A 26111-nucleotide genomic window follows, 5' to 3' on the forward strand; every position below is an offset into this window, starting at 1 on the left:
CAACAGAAACACATTACCCACAGATTGAAAATGAAGTTTTGGTTCCAACCTGGACATGTGAATGCCTCAGAACATACCTTGTTGGCTTGTCTTTAACTCAGACCAAGAAAAGATGTGGCACTGAGCAAGAAGACAAATGTTTGAAAGCAGTTGCTAACTAAAGAATGCACAAATACTGGCTGGTGTGGTTGCAGATAAAGTACCTGAAGTATTCTTACAAGAGATTATCATGCCCCCAGGCCTGCGTGCTTCGTTCTTGAAGCTGCTGCTCCCCCACTCCCACCAAAACATTTCGGCTGCAGCTGCCCAAATTGCTTTTGCACCTCGCTAATGAGGCATTGAGACAATACAGGCACATTCCCTAAGCTCCACCCAACTCCCAGCATTTCAAATGGGAGTGTGCATAGAGCTACAGGTGAAACTTGGAAAATTAGAATATCGTGCAAGAGTCCATTAATTTCAGTAATGCAAATTAAAAGGTGAAACTGATATATGAGACAGACGCATTACATGCAAAGCGAGATAAGTCAAGCCTTAATTTGTTATAATTGTGATGATCATGGCGTACAGCTCATGAAAAATCCAAATCCACAATCTCAGAAAATTAGAATATTACATGGAACCAAGAAGACAAGGATTGAAGAATAGAACAATATCGGACCTCTGAAAAGTATACAGTGTACTGTGCTTGATTGGCCAGCAAACTCGCCTGACCTGACCCCATAGAGAATCTATGGGGCATTGCCAAGAGAAGGATGAGAGACATGAGACCAAACAATGCAGAATTGCTGAAGGCCGCTAATGAAGCATCCTGGTCTTCCATAATACCTCATCAGTGCCACAGGCTGATAGCATCCATGCCACGCCGCACTGAGGCAATAATTGCTGCAAAAGGGGCCCAAACCAAGTACTGAATACATATGCATGCTTATACTTTTCAGAGGTCCGATATTGTTCTATTCTTCAATCCTTGTCTTCTTGGTTCCATGTAATATTCTAATTTTCTGAGATTGTGGATTTGGGGTTTTCATGAGCTGTACGCCATGATCATCACAATTATAACAAATTAAGGCTTGACTTATCTCGCTTTGCATGTAATGCATCTGTCTCATATATCAGTTTCACCTTTTAATTTGCATTACTGAAATTAATGGACTTTTGCACGATATTCTAATTTTCCGAGTTTCACCTGTACTCTGTGTTGGATGGAACCTTCTGAATTATTGCCAGGCATGCCGGCGCCATTTCAGGATAGATAGAGGCAGTATGCTCACCGCCTGCTTCTGTTGGTGGGTGGCCGTGCAGTAGATAATCAGCCGGTGCTGGGATTCTGATGGGAGTGCAGCTCACCTGGGACAGGCAATGAAAGGAAGAACATATGAAGTGTGGTTGTGGTTTAGCATTTGATCTGGCTGTGTTTGGAGTCCATTGTTGTCAGTGATTTAGCTTTTTGTGTCAGTTTTATTATTCGTTGATATACTAGCGACACAATACTCATAATGGATCTACACCAAATTCTTCTGTCCAGCGTAAATGAAAAGAAAATTAAAAACTACAAATAAAGAACAGACATTTCGACGTACAGTTGTAAACTCCAGTGTTCCATGTCTCATGGTTTAAAATCCACACTTTTATATCCCAGATATTCTCCCTAAATCTAATCAGGCACCTGATTATCAGGTGGGAAAGGCAGCTGGGAGGGGGAGGGGGAAATTGATGACTCACAGCTTTCCCTGCTTAACACTAACTCTGACAGAAAAAGGGGGGGAGGGGAGGGTGTGAACTAAATTCTGTAATAATTCATTCTTTGATTGATAAACTGTGGAATTTATCTCTCCCGTCAGCAGCTGCAGAAAAATGTATGTGAGTATTCAGCCTTGGCATGTTGTTCAAAAGTCCAAGCCATCTGATGAATCACCAATGTTAAAGAATGGTCCAGTCCAAGTGTCTGAATTAGTTGATATACTGGCAACGTAATATGCCTAATGACACATAACAATGCAGAATTTGGTGTAGATCCATTATGGCCAAACTGCCAGTTCTGGCTGGCTCTGCCAAACTACGCATAACGCTGAATGTGTCCTTAGAAGATATGCTAAATCCTAAGTTGTTGTTATTATTATCATTATTATTACATTTATATCCCGCTGTTCCTCTAAGGAGCCCAGAGCGGTGTACTACATACTTGAGTTTCTCTTTCACAACAACCCTGTGAAGTAGGTTAGGCTGAGAGAGAAGTGACTGGCCCAGAGTCACCCAGCTAGTTTCATGCCTGAATGGGGATTTGAACCCGGATCTCCCCGGTCCTAGTCCAGCACTCTAACCACTATACCATGCTGTCTCACCGTTGAACTTTAAAAATAAAAACTGAACAGGACCCCCAATCCAGGCTGGGAGTGTGGTAAACAGTGATGTTAGGGCTACACCATTCCAGAAAATTGCCCCTCCCCCAAAAGCAAATGGTAGTTTGCTGTAGTTTGGCCCTGAGGGCTCACACCTTCATGTTTCTCTGTGCTGCCAATGTTCACCCATTATGAGGGCAGTGTTCATGCACAGCCCTCAGTCTACACCAATTCTTTGAACATAGGGCAGTTTGTTTGTTTTAACTGTCGCTACACACTTCAAGTGCCACCTAATGGCGCAGTGGGGAAATGACTTGATTAGCAAGCCAGAGGTTGCTGGTTCAAATCCCTGCTGGTATGTTTCCCGGACTATGGGAAACAGCTATATCGGGCAGCAGCAGTATAGGAAGATGCCGAAAGGCATCATCTCATACTGCACGGGAGATTATTATTATTATTTATTCGATTTCTATACCGCCCTTCCAACAATGGCTCAGGGTGGTTTACACAGAGAAATAATAAATAAATAAGATGGATCCCTGTCCCCAAAGGGCTCACAATCTAAAGAGAAACATCAGATAGACACCAGCAACAGTCACTGGAGGTCCTGTGCTGGGGGTGGACAGGGCCAATTATTCTCCCCCTGCTAAATAAAGAGACTCACCACGTTAAGAGGTGCCCCTCCTGTATTCTACCAAAGACAACCACAGGGCTCTGTGGTTGCCAGGAGACTCGGCACACTTTACCTTTACACACTTCAAGAGTGTGAACCACGGCAGGGACCCCCTCCTGGTCTGTCCTTTCCCCTTTTTTCCAAACAATTTACTAATAAAGGGAACTAGTTTTAAGTACCCGTCATTGCTCGGGCGAGAGTTTCTTTGTTATTACATCCATAGGTTTTGTGGCTATACCATCTATATCCGTCTGTATATATACCGTATATCCGTCTGTGCGAGGTGGTTGTCAGGGTTCTTGGGTACCCTATGTTACTCACATAGTTACTTTGCAAAGCTTGGTCCTGATAGCTCAAAATGGTGTGGGAATGTATAGGGAACAGACAGACAAACAACCACCTTCTTCACAGCCTTATACTGAGGTCAGTATAAATTGTGACACACATAACCCGGTCTAGTGAAATTTGCGTGCAAAAAGACAAACAAGAAACCTCTTAAACCTTATGCCACAACGAGGGTCATAACATGGTTGGAGTGGGCCCTAGGACACTCATGCCACTCTCCAGAGGCGTGAGATGGGGGAGCAAAGAGCATGCTGTCATCCAACCAGTGGAACTCCCCCTCCCTCAGGGGCTCAGGGACATCTGTTTCTCCTTGTTCAATTATAGCGACACCTCACAGCCTTCAGTGCTGACTACAATAAGAGCATCTTGCAGTGATGTCTCAACATCTACAGGCTTCAAGCCAGAGCCTTCATCTCTACTGCAGAATGTTCAAGAGTTTGACGGTACAACAAAGAAAGCTCTACTCCTCCTTGCAGTTGTAAGCACATCACAAATTGAGGTGGCTTGAAGCAGGTTGCCCTCAGCTGATCACAATGTGGGGAGGTTGCCAAATATGGATAGAGGTGTTCCCTAAAGTATTTGTGTTATTCCCTTCCCACATTGTTTGCCTGTATGTATTTTAAGAGCAAGTATGCTTAGTGGTGCCTTCAGAACAAACCCAGGGAAGCATGCTTAGTGTGGATTACACTTTAACATACATTATGTGTAATTACCCTATGACAAAGCTGCAACAAAGCAGAGTAATCTTTTTAAATGTCAAATCACACAGTTACTTTCAGTTGCCAGAAATTAATCCGGCCATGGTTTACAAAACAGATACATCTTTGGCTATAGTGCCACCTTGTGGTGTTTCTCTGGGGTATCTAGGAGTGTTGTTTTTAAAGAAAATAAACTTTTAATGTAACGAACTAGGAGGCTTGTGTTGTGTGTGTGTGTGTGTGTGTGTGTGTGTGTGTGTGTGTGTGTGTGTGTGTACACCCTTTATGCTTTTTAAATGAGGTTTTTCAGTGCCATGCTTGCTCATTCAATCATGTTGAAATCATAATCGCTACAGCAAAAATATTTGGTCTCGAGTTCCTTCTCCCTGTGATGTACTGAGGGAATCCTTTAGCCTAGAGTTATGTTTGAATGACTCTTTGAATATGACTAAGTCACTGTTGTGTAAGTGACTTATTCTCTGGATTCCATTATGTGATGTTCAGGTAATTGTGGCTTCTTCATTTCTGTGCCTGACAAAAGGCAAGGAAATATGCTTTGGTTATTGTATCACTGTGTTTGCAAAGAAAATCAGGAAAAAGGAGTAAACCATGCAAAGTGTGCTGGACAGATTAACTACTCCAGATTAATAAAAAGATTAATTGCCTCTTACCCCAGACACTGCATTTATCCCTTGAAATTTATTGTTGCAGTGAAGGAAAGCAATCATAGCTCTTCCAGCTGATTCCCTCCTTCACTTCTCTACTAGCCCTTGGCCGCATTCAGACATAATGGCTAACCGTAGTTAATCATGACCTGGGTTCCAATTCTTAACTCCAATTCATGCAACAGATGTTCTCCAAACCACGGCTAGCCAAACTCTGGTTGCAGGAGAGGGAGCCCCTCCCTGCTGCTCGGTGTTCAAGCATGATCCCAGCCTGCTCTGCGGCCAGACAGTGGACAAAGCATCATAGCATTAGTGGCTTGGCCACAAACTTCAGGGGTGTGTGCCAAATGTGATTGTGCATTTTTGCAGTGCTCCGCCTGCCTGCGGCAGGGAAAGGGCATTCCAAGCCCTTTAAATACCCTGCAATGCCAGTGCTTTTTCTGCCTACCATGGCACCACTGATTGATGACTGATCGATTGATTAAGTGCCGTCAAGTCGGTGTCAACTCTTAGCGACCACATAGATAGATTCTCTCCAGGATGATCTGTCTTCAACTTGGCCTTTAAGGTCTCTCAGTGGTCCTTTCATTGCTGTTGTAATCGAGTCGTCCTCTTCTTTTTCCTTCCACTTTCCCCAGCATTATGGATTTCTCAAGGGAGCTGGGTCTTCGCATAATGTGTCCAAAGTATGATAGTTTGAGCCTGGTCATTTGTGCCTCGAGTGAAAATTCTGGATTGATTTGTTCTATGATCCATTTGTTTGTTTTCCTGGCTGTCCATGGTATTCTCAAAAGTCTTCTCCAGCACCAAAATTCAAAAGCATCAATATCTTTTCTATCTTACTTCTTCAAGGTCCAGCTTTAGCATCCATAGAGTGTCACAGGAAAAACCACCGTCTGAATTATTCTAATCTTTGTCGTTGTAAACACGTCTCAGCATCTCAAAATCACCCTGCACCCAAAAAGCACCATGCAAACACTAATTCTCAGGCTGTTTGGGGGCCTGGAGGGAGTGGTTGGAATTCTGCTTTCATTGACAGGAGAGGAGGGGGGAATCCTCATTTGACAGCATGGGATATGCAGATAGGGGAGGGCAAAGGATGCTGGGGGATCTGTCTCACCATGACCTGGGAAGATGTTGGGAGGGAAGACCCTGGCAGAGCAGTCCAGGAAAATCCATCACAAGCAGCTTACTGCCCAGTGGGCTCACATGTGAGAGGACCAGTTTAGGGGGAATATGGTTATGCTTTGTCTGCCAACAAATGATCCCTACCCACAGACTGGAAGCTCACAAGCTCAGTTGCCTACCTAACCACCAATGAACTCAAAGCAGCCCCCAACTTTCTCTGTTAAAAAATAGAAAAGAATTTTTCACTATCTCCCCCTGAATTCTTCTGAAGCCTTGCATACACTCCAGAGGATATCCTCACACCTCATGTGCCATAGTCTGGCAGCATGCATGGCTGTGGAGTGGGCCAACAGGTCCTACTGTTATACAATAAAAAAAATCCTGGCTCCCCTCCATCTGTGTGCAGTATGCAGATGAGCAGGAATCATGGGAGAGGTCACTTTCCTCTTCTCCCCGAGCCCTGGGGCAGTAGGGTTGGATGCAGGGGCTGCAGGCTAGGGTGCACCTGTACACAGATGTGCACAGCCAGGCAGGGGGCTTGTTTCTGTGGCACCTTGGCTGCCTTCCCCGGGATCAGGAAAGCAGTCTCTGGAATCCCTTCCCACCACTTTCTCAACACACAGCAACACAACACAGCTCTACTTAGAACACCCATAGCCTGACACTCTTGTGAGTAAGCGTAGTCTGTGTGGGCTTTGGTGCCCATCATCACCACAGAGGAAGGATTCCTCCAAAAACTGGCGCAATTCTGATCCTTCTGGCCCTGCTCATGAGTAAGCCTGGGTTGTAACCCACCCCCATGGGAAGTGGCTGGGACCCACTTCCCCACCCTTTCCGTGTAAAAACTAGAAGAGATTCCTCTAACCCCTCCCTACCCTCCTTCCCTGTGCAAACTTTTGCATGCACCCAGAGGACAGCTTGACACTCCAGGTGTCATTGCTCAGACAGGAGGGAAGAGGGAGACACTGTGGCAGACCTTTAAACCCAATCACGATCCTGGGTCCTGCTCCGTCTGTGCACCGTATGCAGATCTGCGTGCATGGGGAATAGTGGGAGAGGGGAGCCCCTGTTCTCCAGCCACACCCAGGACAGTGGGATGACCATTCCAGGGCGCTGGCAGGGGTGCATATGTATACATGGGCGTGTGGGCAGGCATGCTGGCAAGGGGCACGGGAGACCCTGGTAGAGCAGTCCAGGCAGATCCATCACAAAGCAGAACTTTGCTGCTCCTGGATCCCTGCTTGTGGCAGCCCCTCAAAGGCAGAGAGGAGCACGCCCCCCCCACACACACCAATAGTTGCGCCATGGATGGAGAGGAGATGCCCTGACCTTGCTGGCTATTCCTGCCATGAGGGGACCATTTGCCAGGACATACCCGCTTCTGTAGATGATGTGGGCACAGGGCTCAGGTGCTGCTCTTTAAACGCTTTTAAAGCTCCCGAGCTGGGTCCGATATGGCATTGTACGCAAATCTTCTGGTACGTGGATTCCTGGGAATGGAGAGCCTCAGTTTCCAGCTGGCCTAGGACAGTGGGCTTGCCCTTTGGGGCCACGGGCAGTGGCACACATCCCCACATGGGCATGCAGGCTGACAGGGCACAGGGTTTGACAGCGGCTTCGCAGCAGTCACTGGGACAGCACTCGGCCAAATCCCTGTTCCCAGGCACACCTTGCGCTTATTTATTATTGTTATTATTTATTTACACAGTCAGACAGGTGTTATTGACTGGTTTGTTTTATCCAGACATCAAGTCCTTCCCAAGGACATGAGATGGCTGAATTTTATTGTCAATGTTGTTGCTGTTGTTATAGATATCGTCGCAGAATATAGGCTGTTCCCAGTAAAGCTGCTTTTTGTAATTGGCTGATGGTGATTTCTGTGGCCCCTATGGTGTTGAGGTGCTCTTCAAGGTCTTTTGGAACTGCACCCAGGGCGCCAATTACCACTGGGCTTATTTTGGTCTTTTTCTGCCACAGCCTTTCAATTTCAATTTGTAGATCTTTGTATTTGGTGATTTTTTCTATTACTTTTTCTTCTATTCTGCTATCCCCTGGTATTGCTATGTTGATTATTTTAACTTGTTGTTATTGTTGTTGCTGTTGTTATTATTGTTGTTGCTGTTGTTATTTCAATTTCTATACCGCCCTTCCCAAAATGGCTCAGGGCAGTTTACACAGAGAAATAATAAATGAATGAATGAATGAATGAATGAATGAATAAGATGGATCCCTGTCCCCAAAGGGCTCACAGTCTAAAAAGAAAGACAAGATAGACACCAGCAACAGTCACTGGAGGTACTGTGCTGGGGGTGGATAAGGCCAGTTACTCTCCCGCTGCTAAATAAAGAGAATCACCACGTTAAAAGATGCCTCTTTGCCAGGTTAGCAGGGGTGACTGCTAACCCTCCATGAGGGGGCCCATTTGCCAGGGCATACCCACATGTGTGGATGGTGTGGGCACAGAGCTTGGGTGCGGAAACCCATTCAAAGTTCCTGGGCTGGGTCTGACACGGCATCTTATGCAGATCTCCTGGTGCCTGCATTCCTGGGACTGAAAAGTCCATTTCCAGCACACAATGGGCTTTCCTTTTGGGGCCGTGAGCAGAGGTGTGCATCCCCACATGGGTGTGTGAGCTGGCACGGTGCAGGGTTTGACAGTGGATTGGCAGCAGTCACCAGGACTGGGACAGCACTTGCCCAAGCACCTGTCCCCACGACTTTCTTGCCTAGAGCATCCTCCATCACTCCTCTTAGTCTGCCACTCTCGTGTGCGTTCCCTGGGTGATGGGCTAGGTCTCCAGCATGATGATGTCTGAGATGGGGCATCACAGGCAGCCCTTCTCATGAGCAAGAATTAGGGAACAAATATCCCCACCTGAGGAAGGGGTGACCACCCTTTCTTCAACCTATATGTGAAAAAGTAGAACCTTGCTGCTCTGCCCTTTGTACCTGATCCTGGGGCTCCCTCCCCCCACCAAGCATTTGCTCCCCTCTGATGGGGTGCCCTGCTAATGTTGACACTTTGAGTGTTTGTGCTTGTAAGTATCCATGCCTGTTGCTCCCTACTTGGGAGCAAAGCACTTAGTGCCCGTCCTGTCATCCTGTGCCATCTCCCTACCACTTGCCAGGTGGGAGGAGCACAGGACAGAGTGGGAATCAGGGCTGCCCCCGAGTAACTGTGCAGCTTGACAGGCTGGCCAGGCTGGGATGGGGCGTGGCACTGTCTCTGTAGCCTGGCAACTCCATAGCTGCCAGGAGGGGTGTGGCTGATTTTCCCAGAGGCTTCCAGCAAGAAGCACCGAAAGCATGGAGCAGCCTATTCCCTAGGCAGGTCTGCGCCACTGCCTCTATGATTGGGATTTGAAAATTTCCGCAAAACTGCAGTTATAGCTGCGTCAGCGGTCGAACATAACACCTTGGCAGCAAGACATCAGTGGGCAGTGAACCTTAGAGATAATCGAAAGTTCCAATCGGAGTTTGGCGTGGCAAACCAGCTTTCAGGTCATAACCATGGTTTCATGCATTTGGGCGTAACAGAGTTACAGGCCAGGTTTAACCATGGTTAGTCATTACATCTGAATGCAGCCTTGATCTTAATTTGCTTTCACAATCAGAGTTCCAGGTGTGCCTCACCCTATTCTCAGACAAAACGGATGGCATAGGGTAGCTGCTTTTTTATTTTCACCACGAGTAATTCGTATTTGTAGATTTTCTGTCCTACTACTACTACTACAATGAATTGAGTTTCTATGGTAACCATATATTGACTGATTGAGTTCCTATGGTAACCATATATTGATCACTCCCTGATCTCCATTGAGAAATGTCTCTTCAACTTTAAACATTCTGTCAGGATCAACCAGGACTTGAGCTAAGAATCTTCTGATCTGCATGCCAGTATCCCGAACAGTGAGCTCCTCAATGCTGCATAATTGAGGGGAAAGGGTAGCAGTGTCCTCTCCAGAATGGTTCGCCCTCAGACAAAATATTGGTTCTTGACCTGGCTATAAATTGTTGTAAGACCTAGTTATTTGCCTAGATAACATCATGGCTGTCTTCTAACAGCTAACTCCTTTTATCTCGCTCCCCTCTGAAAGATACAGTGCCTTTGCACCCTGGACATTGAATTACTGTTTTAGACCACCCTTTCTGCCTGATACCTTCAATTTCTGGCCCAGAAATGGGCCAGAGCTGGAGCTGCCTAGAAATGCTAGTCTGCAGTCCTGAAGATAATTTGGCTCTTTGGCTGCCTACCTCCCAGTGCTGACATATGCACAGAAACACTAGAAGAAATCAAAGTTGAGGTTTTATTAGTAAATGAATGTCTCCACATGTACATTGATGGACCACTGGTTGTCACCTCTTAGGGCTGGATATCAACAAGTCATTGGCTAGAGGTACTAAGTTTTCTTTAAGGCTGGATAATATGAAATATCTGTAACATACTGGTTGCTTTAAATTGTTTCTCACAGCAGTTGTCTCCTGCTGTCAACTATTGATGAGCAGTGACTTATGATGCAGTTAAAAGGATTTTCTCTATCCCACCACAAACTGAAAAAAGAAAGTGTGTGGTGGCATAGGAAAAAAAACCAATCCACAGCAAGCTATTGTGTATGTGAATGATTTTTGCTGTAGGTATGAGACAACCAACATGGAGACCAATTTAAAGTAGCTTCCACATAGTGCTAATATTTGTCTCAATAAAAATTAATCTCTAAGAAGACTATTACTTTGTCTCTTCTCAGTGAACATTTCCTCCATTTTCTAAGCATATAACTTGTGCGACATGACTGTGTTAAAAATCTGGTTCTTCTATTTGGCAGGTAATCCTATTCCAAGGCATGAATATAGAACTGAGTTTAACCCTGACTCTGTAATACACTGAGCTGGGTCTCACAATCAGTGAGACCTGGTTTGCGAGAGTGAGCGGGGAGAGCGGGCTGAGCTCAATGAGCTCACACAAGCAGGGCAGGAGCCCTGGGCAGCCGAATCGGCTGCCCACATGATTGCCGGCTCTGTGACGGAGCCGGCAGGGACTGGGGGGAGCGGGGGGCAATCGGCCCCCGGAAGCTCCAGCATGCTCTGTGAGAGCGCACAAGGGATGCTTCGCACAGGGCATGCTGGCGAGACCCCCGGATCCGGGAGACGGCTTTTTGCCTCCCCTCCGGGGGTCTCCTCTTGAGTAGCTGCAGTGCGGAGCCGCGGCTACTCATGATTTTAAAAATTGGGTTTGCGGAGCGATCGCTCCATAACCCCGGTTTTAGGGGCAGGCTACTTGAGCGGGTTACGCGCTCAAGAACCATTGGGCTCGCAGCCGAGCCCAGTGGTTCTCATGATTTTCTACAATCGTGTGAATAGCCCCACTGAGAGGCTATTCTCACGACCACTGGGAAGCGGGCTAAGGGAGCCCAGCCTTCTTTCCAGCAGTCGTGAGAACCAGCGGGCAAGCCCGGTGGTTCAGTGGCAGCTAGCCCACCTAAATACCCCTCCACTAAAATGAGGTTAGCAAAGCGAGCGCTCCGCTAACCCCATTTTGGTGATTGTGTGCCACCGTAGCACGACTCCACACCACAACACACAAATAGTCCCTCAACCAGGAGGACACAAGCTTCTCCACCTTAGGGGTCCCCCCCCGAATGCCCCACATACTCGCACAGGGCATGCTGAGACTTTCGTGGGCCGAGGGGCCCCAATACCCACTGGCTGCATGACAGAGCCGGTAACCTGGTCACCCAGGGAGGGCGGAGTACTTGTGTGCAGAGCACACTCCCCACCAAACCTTCGGGTCTCCATTCTGCTCCTGTGGAGAGCCTCTTATTTGTTAGCTTTGATTTTCATAACCAAGCCCAGGATTTGGAGTTCTTCAGCATTCTGTATTTGTTGTTTTTATAAAAGACTGATCTTTCTCATTTCATTGTCAATTGAAAAGTTATCATTGCACAAAGGTAGGATGCCTCTGAGTACCAGTTGCAGGGGAGTAACAGCAGGAGAGAGGGCATGCCCTCAACTCCTGCCTGTAGGCTTCCAGCGGCATCTGGTGGGCTACTGTGTAAAACAGGATGCTGGACTAGATGGGCCTTGGGCCTGATCCAACAGAGCTGTTCTTATGTTGTATGTTGGATTAGATTTCATGGTGAAATCACCAGTATGGTGAAAACTCTCAGTGAACAACTAAAATTTTCTACTGATTATGAAAAGCAACCATATAGGTTAATATAACCACATAGGTTAGTATATAACCTATAAATCATGCCAGGCAGTTATGACTCTGTTACAAACCATGCCAACAGCAATGATTGATGATAGATATCACCAAATATGTTGGCACAAAGGTTTTGTTTATGTGGCCCACTTCAGAGTGAAGATTTGCCTTATTATGTACTCTACTGTTCTTTATATTCATCAATGCAATCGAAATATCTTGATAAGGTGATATCGTCTCATCAATCAGTCTCTGATGAGGAAAAGGTGCTCTTGCTTTATCAGAATGTGATGTTGGGGTTTCCCAACATGTGGCCTTGTTTGTTCTGGCAGCTAATTGAGTAATACGCCTACTAACTGAGCAAAGAGGCACCTGTTAAAAGTGGTGATTCTCTTAAGTTAGCAGGGGGAGATTAACTGGCTCTATCCAAACCCAGCACAGCATCTCTCCAGTGGCTGTTGCAGGTGTCTTTCCTATGTTTCTTTTTCAGACTGTGAGCCCCTTGGGGACAGGCAGCCATTTGATTATAGAAATTAATTAATGTCTGTATGTAAACTGCTTTGGGCGTGTTGGTTGAAAAGCGGTATATAAATATTTGTATTCATATTCAAAAGATATGGAGACTGTTCACATGAGCAGCCTTACCTGGGTAGTGTTGCTTGTGTGTGGCACCAGTATTAGGGCCGATCCCGGCACTGCCTCCTGACTTTTACTTGGGTTAAAGGGCGTGAGCGCGCCCTTTACCCCAGGTCCAGGGTTGTGTGTATGCTCTGGCTGCATGCAGCCCGAGCACACACAGAGCCAGAATCCCTCAACGCACAGCACTGCTCAGGCAGCACATTCTGGGATTCCTGGAGGCAGAGCATCCTTCCCCAGGCTTCCTGCTGCCACGCTGCTCGCTGCAGTGGCATTCGTCTGCGAGTGTGGTGTGGCGAGCAGGGAAGGCAGAAACAATGCATGGGTCAACAAGACAATAAACAAGACCGTGAGAACACTGCATTCTCTCTTTCCTGAGCTTAGAATGAAGCCACTTGGGATTCACTTAGTGCCCAAGGCAGGCATTGTTTGTAGTCGTTATGTGGCAGGGCAAGTAATAGAAAACTGGTTTGTGTAGCTTTATTCCCATTAAGAATCCTTAACTGTAAGGGGCATTCTCCATTTAACTTATTTCTCCCCCTCACCCTTTCCCATAAAACAAACTACTGTTGCCTTGAGTGCTTGAGAGAGGGCAGGCAATAAATCTAAAGAAAGCTGCACTATCTAAATGGATATCTGGTTGCTGCTACAGGACAACTGGAAAATGGAAGTCTTGAAAAAGCAGAACTAACAGCTCTTATGAGTTCCTGTTTGAAATGTTTATGCAATACTACTAAAGGTTATTGGGAAAGTAGATTTTTCTCTTGATTTAAATGTTTTAAATTGTGTTGTTGTCAAGCGCCAAAGACTCTAGGTGGGATATCAAAGAAAGAAGATACAAAATATGACACATGGCATCCTAAGGAGCTTGTACTGCACTCCAAAATTACTGAAAGTGAAGAGTACATAGGTAAAGGTTAAATCTGTTGGGAAATGGAGTGCATTGACATTTTGCACCAACTATCCTAATGACCACTAGGGGCATTGGGAGTCGAGGTAGTTAGTGAGGGTTTCCTTACCTGTCCCTGCTTGCCACTACTCCGTGACCCTTGCTTTGACTCCTCAGGTGCTTCCTGTAGCAAGTCAGTCCTCTTCCTTTCCTCCCAGAGAGAAGATGGAAACATTTCTCTCTCTCCCTACCTATTCATTATGTAGCTGATAGATAGGATAGGTCTTTCCTATTCCAAATGTATTTCACTAATAAACCTATTTAGTTTAGACTCTACAGCAATCTCCATGCATGCAACTTAAACAGCTGCAACAACTAAATTCTGTACTCTAACTGGAGTGGTAGCTTCTTTGGTGCTTTGCTAAATAATCACAAACCACAACAAAATCTACAGTACTTAAAAAGAAAAAATGTTATATGGTCAATTTTATTCTACTGCTGTGATAACACAGCTGAGACTCTGATTCTGAACCTGAAAAATCCATTCAAACTGAAAAGTCAGTTTCTTGCTGATCTGAATGCCTGTAGATTATGTCATTGACAAGATACAGAACTACATTCACTAGCAATGGAGAGGTAAGGGTGGGATTGAAATGCATATTAATTACCCATGCTTAAATTCCCCTTGTTAACAGTAAAAGGTTATATCAGTGTAAATACGTGAGTTTAATATACCTGTTTACAAAATTTAGCTTATTTGGAGAGAATTAGAGAAAGAATTGTGGGGCAGAATGGTGAGCAATGTTCACTGAACATTATATGGTAGCTCACACAGGCCATGAAGGTCACACAGGTTTGCTTCATGTTTTGCATTAATATGTGAATGAGCCAGTTCTAAAGGGATGCATCTTTAATAATGTTTTCAACAAATCATAATTCCTAACTTTCTTTGCAGGAAGCTTTGACAGTCTGACTGATCAAATTACACACATTTATGGCTTAATACCTTTTCTACATGATGCAGGCCCTTGGTTTCAATACACATTGCCTTATCACACTAATAAAAGGTAAGTGTTGCTTAATTTGGGTCAAGTGTCAGGTCCCCAGCAATTGTGTCCTTGAAGAGGTCTGCTTTCTAGTTTTAGAGTCATTGCTCTATAGTTTTTCCAGCTCCATCTACCTGAAGAGAAACATCATTTTAGGATTCTAAGCCAAAGCTTAGCAGAGTGATCTTCACTGTTTTTCTTTCTTTCTTGCACCACAGTGGCCCCTGTTTTTCAAGCAGGGGCCACAGGGGTGCAAGGAAGGAAGGAAGGAAGCTAGCTAGGGATGTGTAAAACATTTTGACTCAAAACATGCAATTTTGAGTTTCTCAGGCTCGAAACAACATGTCTTTTAAATGAAGGGCCTGTTTGGGAACAAAACAACACCGTTTCAAGTAGAAACATTTTGAGCACCATTTTGAAGGCCTATTTCCCCCCCTGCCGATTGGTTTCCTGGCACTGGCTTTCAATCTCCTTGCTTCTTGGTTGGCTTGCTATCATACTAATCAAGTGTTGTCATGGGCAACTGTGTCCCTATTGGCTGGGGGGGACGGGACCCAAAGGAGGAAGTTGCTCTTGTTGAGCTTATGGCTATGCTTGCTAAGTAAGGGTGCTGCTGTGGCAGCTGTTGCAATGCTAGGAAGTAAGGAGTCATAGAGGCTCTGCTAACCCCATTTACCTGTATCGCCACAGCACAGCTCTGCACCACAGTGACTCATGAGGAGACCCCCGAGGGGGAGGCAGCAAGCATCCCAGTATCGGGGGAGTGCTCCCCAGAATGTCCTGTGCACTCGCATGGGGCATTCTGGGACTTCTGGGGGCCTGGAGGCCCCCGATCCCCATCACCCCAGGTGGCTCCATGTCAGAGCCAGTAATTGTGTGGGTGGCTGATGCAGCCGCCCAGAGCTAGCCGCCTGATCATCTGCAGGGAAAGCAAGTCAAGCCCACTCTTTCCATGAAAACCCTTACAAAACCTACCACTAACCCAACGCACAAAAGAAGTGGGCAAGGGGGCAATTATTAACAAATATGGGGGTTTGGGGAAAAGGTTAACAATTTATTTAAGATCACCCAAGTGCCCATTCCTTCTGTGGGGGGTGGTAGGTAGCACCCATCATGCCCTACCACCCAACCCACTTTGGTGTCCCTAGGAGCTACCCATGGGGAACAATGGGGTGTTCTCTGAGTTTCCCCATTGTTCCATATGGCTGAAACACTTGAAAGGTTTCACGTTTTGTTCCATCAAAACAACCAGCTTAACCACTGTTTCGACAAAACATTTCGGCCATCTGTGTTTTGTTTCAGGCTCAAAATACATTTCGTGCACATACTTAGTGAGAACCATTTTCCAATGTGCTGACCTCCATGAGTGCTGCACTTTCCCCAGCATTCTGGGGAGGGGGTGCTTTACGAAAACGGAGACTTGCCAAGCCCCAGCACCATCTTAAAAGGTGCACACAGAGCTTTATGGGGAAAGGGCTGTGAAGGATTACACTTCCCAGTGCTCCATGTGCACATCCAGAGGTCTGTTTCCCTCAAAGGAGACCCAGCAGTGCTGGGGAAAGCAGTGTGTGTGTGTGGCAGGTATGTTTGCCTTTGTCCGATGCCAGGGTAGTTGTGTGGTTGGGCTTCAGCTGGGGTTTTACTAATAATCAGTCAGGGAGCTGCACTTCAAGTCAATGGGTGCTACCACTGGCCCTTGGGCCTTGTAATGAAGAACACTGGCTTAGCTAGTCATTTGGACATAAGATCTGCAACCCTGATATCAAATGAAAATGCAACAGCATCCTAATAAATATTGTTCAAGAATCATTTTGCAATTGTTCCCCAGCTTCAGTCACTAGTCCATTGTAAGACAGTTTAGGTGTGATCTCTCATTCTCTCTTGGTATGAATGGTGCCTGGTTTAATTAAAACCACATGGTTTTAATCTTTTCAGGTGAGATTCCAATAAGTATGACGACGCCACCAGAAGAATTTTAAAAGTATTGTGCAATGCAAAGTATGCTTAGAGACACCTCTCAAGAACCAGTTCTTTAATTATAAGTGGAATGACTGACTGGCAACCATGGGAAGAGTCAAATTGACTAGAAGTTTCCCTTTGCATGAGTCATTTTGCTAAAGAGAGCAGAAAGCTATCTGCAAATTATCTGGAGAGAGCAAAGGCTTTCAAACTACTAAAAATAAAAATAAAAACTTGTTCCGACATGTTGCTTGTAACATATATAGTTCTCTGCCAGCATTCCAGACTGCAGAGTGTCCTTTAGTTTGCTTGTGTTACACATGCATCCTACCTGGAGAGACATCCCAAGGATGACCTGGCAGTGCCAGAAATTAGCACTGTGCAAAGCAGAAACAGATGACTCCTGCTCAAAGAGCCTACGTAGGTATCCAGGATGGACAAGTGAAGGGAGAAGATAGATGGGGAAATGATACATCAAATGGGAAACTGGTGGGTTAACAGGAAGCAGCAGATGTAGAAAAAGTGAGGCATTCTGGCTAAGGAAAGAGGGAAAGACTGTCATGTTAGTCCTAGATATAAGGCCAGTTCTCATGAGCAAAATCAGGGTTGGAGGAGCATCTAGCCAGGATGCCAGAACCATGTGCACTCCTGAGAACTGGGCCTGGGTCAGCAAAACTTGAGGTAGGAGGACAGGAAAGTGATTGTGTGCTAGCCATGAACTAGGTAGGATGGTGCAGGAAGTACGAAGATAGAATACTGGGTAAACCATGTTGGCTGGCCACACCATCCTACCCAGATCATGGCTAGCACATGATCACTTTCCTGTTCTCCTAGTCACACAACTAGTTCTTGAGAGTGTGCACGGCTCTGGAATCCTAACCAAATGCTCCCTCTACCATGATTTTGCTTGTGAGAACCAGCCCAAGGTTGACTCAGCCTTCCATCCTTCCGAGGTCAGTAAAATGAGTACCCAGAATGTTGGGGGCAATATGCTAAAATCATTGTAAACCGCGTAGAGAGCTCCAGCTATAGAGCGGTATATAAATGTAAGTGCTATTGCTATTGCTAATGACTATTAACAACAAAACATTAATCTAATGCCTACTTTTCAATATGCTATAACCGTTACTGGGGAGGGTGGGCAGGCAGAGTTGAACCTACCTTCCTCCAGACAGTCGGTTGACTGCTTAGCAGCATGTGGTTCACACATCTACACTGCTCTACCAGCCTCTAGGTATCCCTACATTTAGCTCCCAAGCAGACACACAACCCTGTAAAAGGTGCCCTTGTGCCCTGTTACCTAGGTAAAAGGGCAGGTAAAAATACTAGGCTACCCAGGAATGCAGCACCAGGATTGGCCTCGATCCTGGTGCTTCACATGATCAACCCTACCCAGGTAGGGTTGCCCAAGCCTGGGTAGGGCTGCTCTTGTGAACAGCTTCATTGCTTGGCAGACTATGTTGTAATGGGACCTGCTGTTCTATTTTGCCAAGTGAAAAGATAGCCCTTTCTCGGATGATGATGATGAACACTCTTTCCTTAATATCCAGACAAAGCTGCCCAAATGGAAAGTACCCAAAGGCACTGGAATTTGTGTCACAACTACCTGCCAGGGTAAGGCCTGAAACCCGTTTTTCACCTGGGATTATTAAGTGCCACGAGAAGGTAACAAGGCAGTTCTGAATGCGAGTAGAAGAGGAAAAACTAGAGCTACCTGAAAAAGGTTAACAAGAGATTGCTGGCTGGCAAGATGCAGCTTTGGGAAGCTGTAGAGTGTGGCATGGCTTTCAGAGACTGGTGCTGTTTTAGACCTTGTATCATTTTCATACATGTTTCACTCCCTACTTCTCAATGTGTATACATACACAATTTATTACAAAAGGTGCTGCATGTCTCTAGTAGCCTTTTGTAACACAGAGGAAACCAATAGTGTTAAATGCAATGCTGGAACTTCCTCTTGCTTTGGGAAACACTGGAAAGTGCAGACCTTGAAATGGAAACTCTTGTAGTGGGGCCTAGACACCTTAAAATGGGTAAGCATGTAAGCTACCAGCCTGAATTCTGTTGCACTACAGTACCACTACTGCAGCTGGCCTCAAAGTATACTGCAGCTTTCAGCGCAGCAGAGATCTGGTGATGTGAGGGTCCATAGGGTCCAACCTAGACATACATAACCACTGCCTCTGGCCATTCACACAACCAAAAGCTAGGTGGGACAACTGTCTTACCAGGTTTTGGAGCTGTGTGCACTCCCAATTTTTGGTTAATCCAGGACTTGACAAATCCTAAGCGTAGGAGAGCCAGCCACAGCACCTAGAAGTTTAACCATGGTACCTAGACTAGCATGTTCAGAGATAATTTAATAAAATCTTTCTTTGTCCCAGACAGCCCTCTTACTGTTCCAAGTATTTTGCCTGTAAAGAGGATAAATTTACCTCTTCCCACTGCAATATCCATCACTAAGTCCAGTAATAATGTCAAGTGTCCATTGTCCAGCTCCTAAATTTTTGGGCTGGCTCCTAGATAGAAATATGTCAAGGCCTGCCTGAATCTGAGCAATTTGGTCAAATGCCAGGTATGAAAGCTGGGTAGGACGCGGCTGTCCTACCCAGCTCATTTCACCACAATCACTTCTTACTTAAGCAACATATTTACACACGCGCACACACACACACACACTTTAGGCATCTGATGAAGCAGACTCTTGCCTACAAAAGCTCATACCACAGAAATATAAATTAGCTTTCAAAGCACCAGTTTGCCTCAGGAGCTGAGAGGTATGGTGATACAGGGGGAACTGTGTCAAAGCGGCATGGCCCCCTCGATGAGACAGGCACAGCACACAACTGGGGTCTCCCAGGGATCTGTAATGGGACCAGTGCTATTTAACTTGTTCATAAATGGTCTGGAAGTTGGAGTAAGCAGCGAGGTGGCCAAATTTACAGGTGACACTACTTAGGAAAGTGAAATCTGCAACAGTTTGCAAGGAGCTCCAAAAAGATCTCTCCAAACTGGGGGAGTGGGAGACAAAAGGGCAAATGTGATTCAATGTAAGCAAGTGTAAAATGATGCATATTGGGGTTGGGTTGGGGATCCCAACTTCACATATATGCTGATGGGATCTGAGCTGCTGGTGACTGACCAAGAGAAAGATCTTGGGGACGTGGTGGACACTTGTTGAAAGCGTTGACTCAGAGCACGGCAGTGGTAAAAAAGGGCAAATTCCCTGCTAGGAATCATTAGGAAGTGGGTTGAAAATAAAAATGCTAATATTATAATGCCCTTATACAAATCTATGGTGCAGCCACTTCTGGAGTACTACAACCTTAATGTTTGCACAGGTACAGAACAGGAAAGCAGAGATATTTGAAAACCAAACCAAAACCCCATATCTTCATGGAATCACAAAGTATAGAAGATGGCAAATGGGCATCTTGAAGTAACACACAATACAAATAGACTGTGCAGTTAATCTAGTTGTCTTCTTGGACACAAAGCAGCTACTAGGCACCTTCTATTCAAAAATCACAAGTTTCATCTACTTCAAGACAAACTAGCTTTAGATTTAATTCCAGCATTCTCTTCTTCTAGTTTTATTTTCATTCTGTCATTTGTTTCTGTTGCTTATAGATTGTAAGCCTATTTGGGCAGGGCCTACCTTCCTATGTATTCTGTACAGCACCCAGTTTTCAACAGATAATAGCATTACAGTCAAAACTCTGATTCTCCTGTTGACTCACAGTGAGGCAATCCTGCACCTAAGAACGCCAGCGTTCTGCTACAATCCTCTCTCAGCTATGACAAATGTATGGAAAGTCTTTCTTCAAATGATGCTCGCTCTACCTGTGAAGCCGGGGGAGGGGCAAGAGATGGAACTTGTCTAAGGTCCATGGCTGAGTAGACTTGAACCCAGCTCCCTCCACAACATTTACGTGGCATCTCGCCGGGTTCCAGTTCTTTTTCAGCCATGAAGCTCACTGGTGGTGCTGTGTCGTGCGTGAGAGATGGGACTGGCCAGGGGGCGACAGGGCAGGCAGGCAACGCCCTTTGGATCCCTTCATACAGGATTTGCCTACGGATCGGTTCGTGCACAGGATTTTGAGCCCAGATCTCCGCCAACATGCAAGTCAACCGTCCCTCCGCAAGGAGGTCCACAAGGTGCTCCCTTGCCCTGTGGCCCCTTTCTTTGTCCAGCCCCAGCTCACACGCCCTGCTCCCACTAAGAAGCGAAGCCGTTTCTGTGCTTGCTGTCGGCCTCCAAGATAAAGCCTTGAAAGGCAAGGCCAACGTCCTCCTCTCAGCCTCTGCATCATTCCCCCCCCCCCCCCCATCTCCACACATCCTGAAAACCCCAAATGCGGCGGGGACGGGGGTAGGTACTATAAATGCCACCCTGAGTCTGTGGCATTGGGTGGGGGAGGGGAAAGAAGGCGACAGCGAATCAACACCTCCTCTTCACTCCTTTCCACAGCAGCCTGACTGCTGATTGGGCCTCGGGTATGGGAAAGCCCATTCTGGTTGGTTTATTTGGAGGCACGTGACTCCCTTAACCTGACTATCTAGGCGGGCTCAAGGCGGGCCTCTGTTTCCTAGGCTACAACGGAAGGTAACGGAGAAGTCACGTGGGAACAGGGCGGTGGAGGTGGGGAGAAACAGAGAGAGAAAGAAAGAGAGTGTATGTCATTCACTTCTTCTAGGTGCGGTCATTGGGGGAGACGAGTTTGTTCGAACCACGTGATGGGGCGCCCAGGCGCTGCCCGTTGGTGGTTTCCGTGGTTACGAGGAATGAGGGGGCGGGGTGTAAGCTCTGCCTGCCAGCAGCGGCAGCACTGCCGCCGCATCAGCAGCGGCCCGTGAAGGCGGCCCTGGCTGCCGGCAGCGCCGCCCAGCAGCAGGAGCGGCTGCGGGAGCGGCCCATCCCTGCCTCTCTTCTTTCCTTCCTCCCTTCTTGAGCCATGGCGGCGCCGGAGGACGCGGTGGCGGCGGCGGCTGCGGCCGCAGCAGCCGGGTGAAGAGGAGGCGGAGGCTGCGGTGGCGGTCGGTGAGAGGCGGCAGACTGACGGGGGCGGACGGCGGCTCGCTGCGGGAGGCGGAGGAGGATGCGCGAGTACAAGGTGGTGGTGCTGGGCTCGGGCGGGGTGGGGAAGTCGGCGCTCACCGTGCAGTTCGTCACCGGCACCTTCATCGAGAAGTACGACCCGACCATCGAGGACTTCTACCGCAAGGAGATCGAGGTGGACGCCTCCCCGTCGGTGCTGGAGATCCTGGACACGGCCGGCACCGAGCAGTTCGCCTCCATGCGGGACCTCTACATCAAGAACGGGCAGGGCTTCATCCTGGTCTACAGCCTCGTCAACCAGCAGAGCTTCCAGGACATCCGCCCCATGCGCGACCAGATCATCCGCGTCAAGAGGTGACGAGACCCCGCCTTGGCGGGGAGAGAGTCTCCCTCCTCGCCCCCCCATTCCCCCAAATCCCGCTCCCCTTCTTAGTATCTCCTCTGCTTCCTCCTCCTCCTCCAGAGGACCCTGTGATGAGCAGCTCCTGCCACTTTGCCTCTTGCCCGGTAGCCTTTCTGCCTGCTCTGCAGAGAGCCTTGCGCTCATCCTCTGCCGTCTCTTGGAGGGATCACCTTCTAGACCCCATCATCCACCCTTTCCTCCTGCATGACGCTTATTCTGCAGCTCCATCTATTTTGAGTGTGGCCAGTCCAATAATTTCTCTGCGTGGGTTTTTCTGCCCCATCTCCAAATAACAAGTCCTGCCTGCCTCTGACACATGTATCCCCGAAACAAACCTTGCTGAGTTGCCAGCATACTGGCTCATGCCCAGTTTCATCCACTCCCTCCCTGCAGGTTGCCCTCTCCAAATGCTGCAGAGTGACTGCTACCCTCTCTTGCAGAGAGAGCTACATCGCATAGCTAATATTGTCTAAACCAATTTCTAGCCCTATGTCTTTATGTGCTCATTTAGTACCCTACATCTGGTCCTTTCCAGGAACTTGGTGACAAATCTTCTTGTCATCACCCACATTTACTCACCAGATCCAGAGTTATCTGTCCTCCATGCCCTTGCCTGTGTTTAATTCTGTTCCCACATACAAGGGCTTTCAGTTCTTTATTCCATCCAGGTCCAGTACTCTGTGTTGCATATCTATGGCTTGTACAACTTCTCCAACTGTATCATGTTCATTTGCAGCTTAGTCTCTCAGCACTCCTAGGCGATCCTGATTAGTTTGTACTTCCCTTGATTCATCCTCCTCTGTCTCATGTATCTGTTCTTTGACATATTGAAAGCAAAATGTGCATTCCCTTCTAAGTACTCTATTCCTGTTGCCTAGATCTCCAGAGTATTCTGTTTAACTGTACTGGCACTTGCCCATTGGTGGCATACCCCAATCCACTAAATATACTGTGGACAGGTGGTTTTGGATTTCTCATATTTTATTTGTATGGGCAACTTAACACTCCTGAAACCCAAGCTTGAGAACTAATTGCAACCCATAGACACTGTCTTCACTCTAGTATTGGAACAAATGGCATGATTGGGTGTAATTTTCATCATCTGGCTGAGAATTGAGATATTATAAGTCTTTTCTGAATTTGGTGGTTAACTAACTTCCGTTAACACAGATGCCGTAGAGCAGTGATTCTTAATATAAGGTCTGCCAGATGTCCAGCAGCGGTACTTAACATGGGGTCTTCCAATAAATTGTGGTTGAGGATGCTGGGATTTCTAGTTCAACATCTGGCGGACCCCACATTAAGGACCACTGCCTTAGAGAAATGTTTTGATTCTTTCCCCCTTCATACAGAAGTGATCTAGGCAAGATGTTTGTTATCATACTAAATGAATATGAAAAAGGATATTTCAGGAAGCTATGTGAGTGTGAATGTGTATAGGATTTGTGTCTCTTAAAAATGATACATTTGGTGTTTCTAGCTATTTCAGTGTCCATTTCTATCATTTGAACAAAACTGCAGAAGTTCAGAATAGGAAACGTTCTGAAGGTCCAACTGCTTGAATACAGTGGAATCCTTTCATGCCTAGAAACCTATGATAAGTTTATTATATTGTTTCTGTACCACTTTTTAAATAAAACTATGGCCAGAGAAGTTTACAACAAATTCTTCTTTAAAAATAAAAAAAAAATCTTCAAAACAGCAGCCGAGCATAGTAATTTATCCAAAGTATGAAAATTGGTAACCAGATATACCAGGAGAGTGAGAAAGCATATTGGTAAAATAAAAGGATAGAGGTTCTACAATTCACCGGAGGCCTTGCTGTAAAAAGAGGTATTTCTAAGCTTATCGAGTTATTCAAGGACAGTGTCTGGCAAGCCTTGCTGGGTAGTAAGTTCTGTAGCACAACCACAGAGATGGTCCTGATTTGTTCATATTGAGTTCTAATGACACTGTCCAGAAAATGATGTAGTGACTGGGGAAACTGATAATCCAGAGACTAGTATAGAATCTTTCACAGTCGGAGAACAGCAGCAGGCGAAAGAATACATTCAGCAAAACATCTTGACTTATTTGAGTGAATAGTGTCACATACTGGGAGAGCATGGCGGCGCCTTTACTCTTTACCCATAGTGATTATTAGATCTGATTTAAGGGAACATTCTTCCTAAACATAAGCATGGTGGTGAATTAGGCCCAGAAATTTCCAAACCCATTTTCATCCAATCTGCCTCAGAAGAAAATATTTTCAGCTTCTTCTTAGTGGTGAATGCAGGCATGAAACAGGTTACTGGCAAACCACCACTCTTCTTCAAATTCCAGCAGTCATTGTATTAACTAGTATTGTGGTAATACTAGAGTAAACATTAAGTGCTTTAATAATTGTTCCTGAAGCATATAATTCCATGTACATCCAGCATATTCTCCTCTGCTGGCTATCTCACACTAGAGATCTTGAAGAGGAGAATTCAAACTTCAGATTATAAAACTTCTTCATTATCTCATGGTCCTTTGTTACAGAGAGGAGAGATGGTCTTGTGGTAGCAAGCATGACTTATCCCCTTAACTAAGCAGGGTCCACCCTGGTTGCATATAAATGGGAGACTTGATGTAAGATAATCCCCTCAGGGGATGGGGCTGCTCTGGGAAGAGCATATGTTCCAAGTTCCTTCCCTGGCATCTCCAAGATAGGGCTGAGAGAGATTCCTGCCTGCAACCTTGGAGAAACTTCTGCCAGTCTGTGTTGACAATACTGAGCTAGATGGACTCAGTACATGGCAGCTTCCTATTTTCCTATGTTCTATGACTTCTTGTTCTTACGACTTCTTGGGATAGTGAACAGCATCCAGACTAACCTTATACTTTTTAAAAGTATGTTCTGCTTGCAAAAAGGCTAGTTTTTGCAAACAAACAAAGATACCCCTTCCCTTTGCTGCCCACAATTCCACCCACAAAAGATGTCCCCAAGTATCCTCCAGCTGCCAGTAAAAACTAATTTTTCCCATTATGTGTTGTAGAATCTGATCCTTAAGTTTTGCTTACAGTACTCTCTATTCCTTATGTGTTGTGGGTTTTCTACTGTAGAAAAAGGTATATACTGATGGAAGTACTGGCAGACATACAGTATAGCACAACCTTTAAAACAAATGAAAACTGTCATAGATTCTAGATCAGAATAGTTTGGGCTGTCTTAGTTTATTAAGATACTGCTACAATATTCCTCAGTTTTTACTCATGTGACCAGCTGAAGGAATTTTTCCTTTCTAGCTCTAGTCTAAGATTAGAAGTGAAATGTATTCTTTTCCTTAACTTTTTGTGCTCAGTATATACTGTTAGAAGACAGCAACCTAACGAAGTTTCCTATTGTCAGGAATGAAACAAATGTGAAGAATATTTTCCTGCACTGAACAGGTTGGACTAGAAGACTTCTAACTCTAAAAAATTCTATGTTCTTAAAAAGGAAGGGAAAGGTAACTTGTCCCTAAGTCATTGGGAATGTCTGCAAAGGAATGCAACCAAACATTTCTCCCATAGCCACTACTCTCCCTGGTTGAAACAGTTTAGAACAGGGGTGTCAAAACCCTCCAGCTGTTGTTGGCCTAAAACTCCCACTATCCCTGGCTACTGGCCACTGTGACTGGGTATGATGGGAGTTGTAGGCCAACAACTGCAGTTGTTACTCCTGGTTTAGAGCAATGAGCAAAAATTGTACCTTGTCTAGCACACTTTTATCCTGTTTTGACTGGGCTAGTGACTGAACGGGTAGGCACCAGCATCTACTTTCTGACACCCCTGGTTATTCCTACACCCCACCCCCCCAATCAGTAGGCAACTGGTGCACTTACCACCTTAGAGTTGCGGAGTTAATGTGTGTCAGTATTCACACATTTCTGCATTTGCATATGAAATATCAATCTTATCTTTATTTTTAGCATATATTTATATTTTTTTATAAAATGCTTCTGGTTGTGAGATGAGCAGTGAATTCAAAATAAAGGCCTTCTTGTCCATGAATGAATTCTGTTAAAATGGCACATGATCATCACTGTGTATGATGCGTAATTTA

The 26111-nt window shown here is 45.9% G+C and overlaps 1 protein-coding gene and 1 long non-coding RNA gene across 3 annotated transcripts in view; both read left to right on the forward strand.

Moving 5' to 3' along the window:
• The first annotated feature begins 1783 nt into the window (after positions 1–1783).
• Positions 1784–16757, forward strand: LOC128349693 (uncharacterized). The gene is made up of 3 exons (XR_008318923.1): positions 1784–1859; positions 14534–14645; positions 16560–16757. It is a non-coding gene; the product is annotated as an uncharacterized LOC128349693 (long non-coding RNA).
• A 4328-nt stretch (positions 16758–21085) lies between these two features.
• The window catches only part of RAP2A (RAP2A, member of RAS oncogene family), a 31081-nt gene continuing 26055 nt past the window's right edge, over positions 21086–26111 (forward strand). Inside the window, exon 1 of one of the 2 annotated variants that reach the window (XM_053309621.1) lies at positions 21086–21996. In XM_053309621.1, the coding sequence (XP_053165596.1) occupies positions 21683–21996 (314 nt within the window). In that variant the 5' untranslated portion in view covers positions 21086–21682. The remainder of the gene's footprint in view (positions 21997–26111) is intronic. The other variant, XM_053309620.1, reaches the window with a different exon arrangement.

Source organism: Hemicordylus capensis, chromosome 3 (assembly GCF_027244095.1).
Source record: "Hemicordylus capensis ecotype Gifberg chromosome 3, rHemCap1.1.pri, whole genome shotgun sequence".
NCBI classification, from domain to species: Eukaryota; Metazoa; Chordata; class Lepidosauria; order Squamata; family Cordylidae; genus Hemicordylus; species Hemicordylus capensis.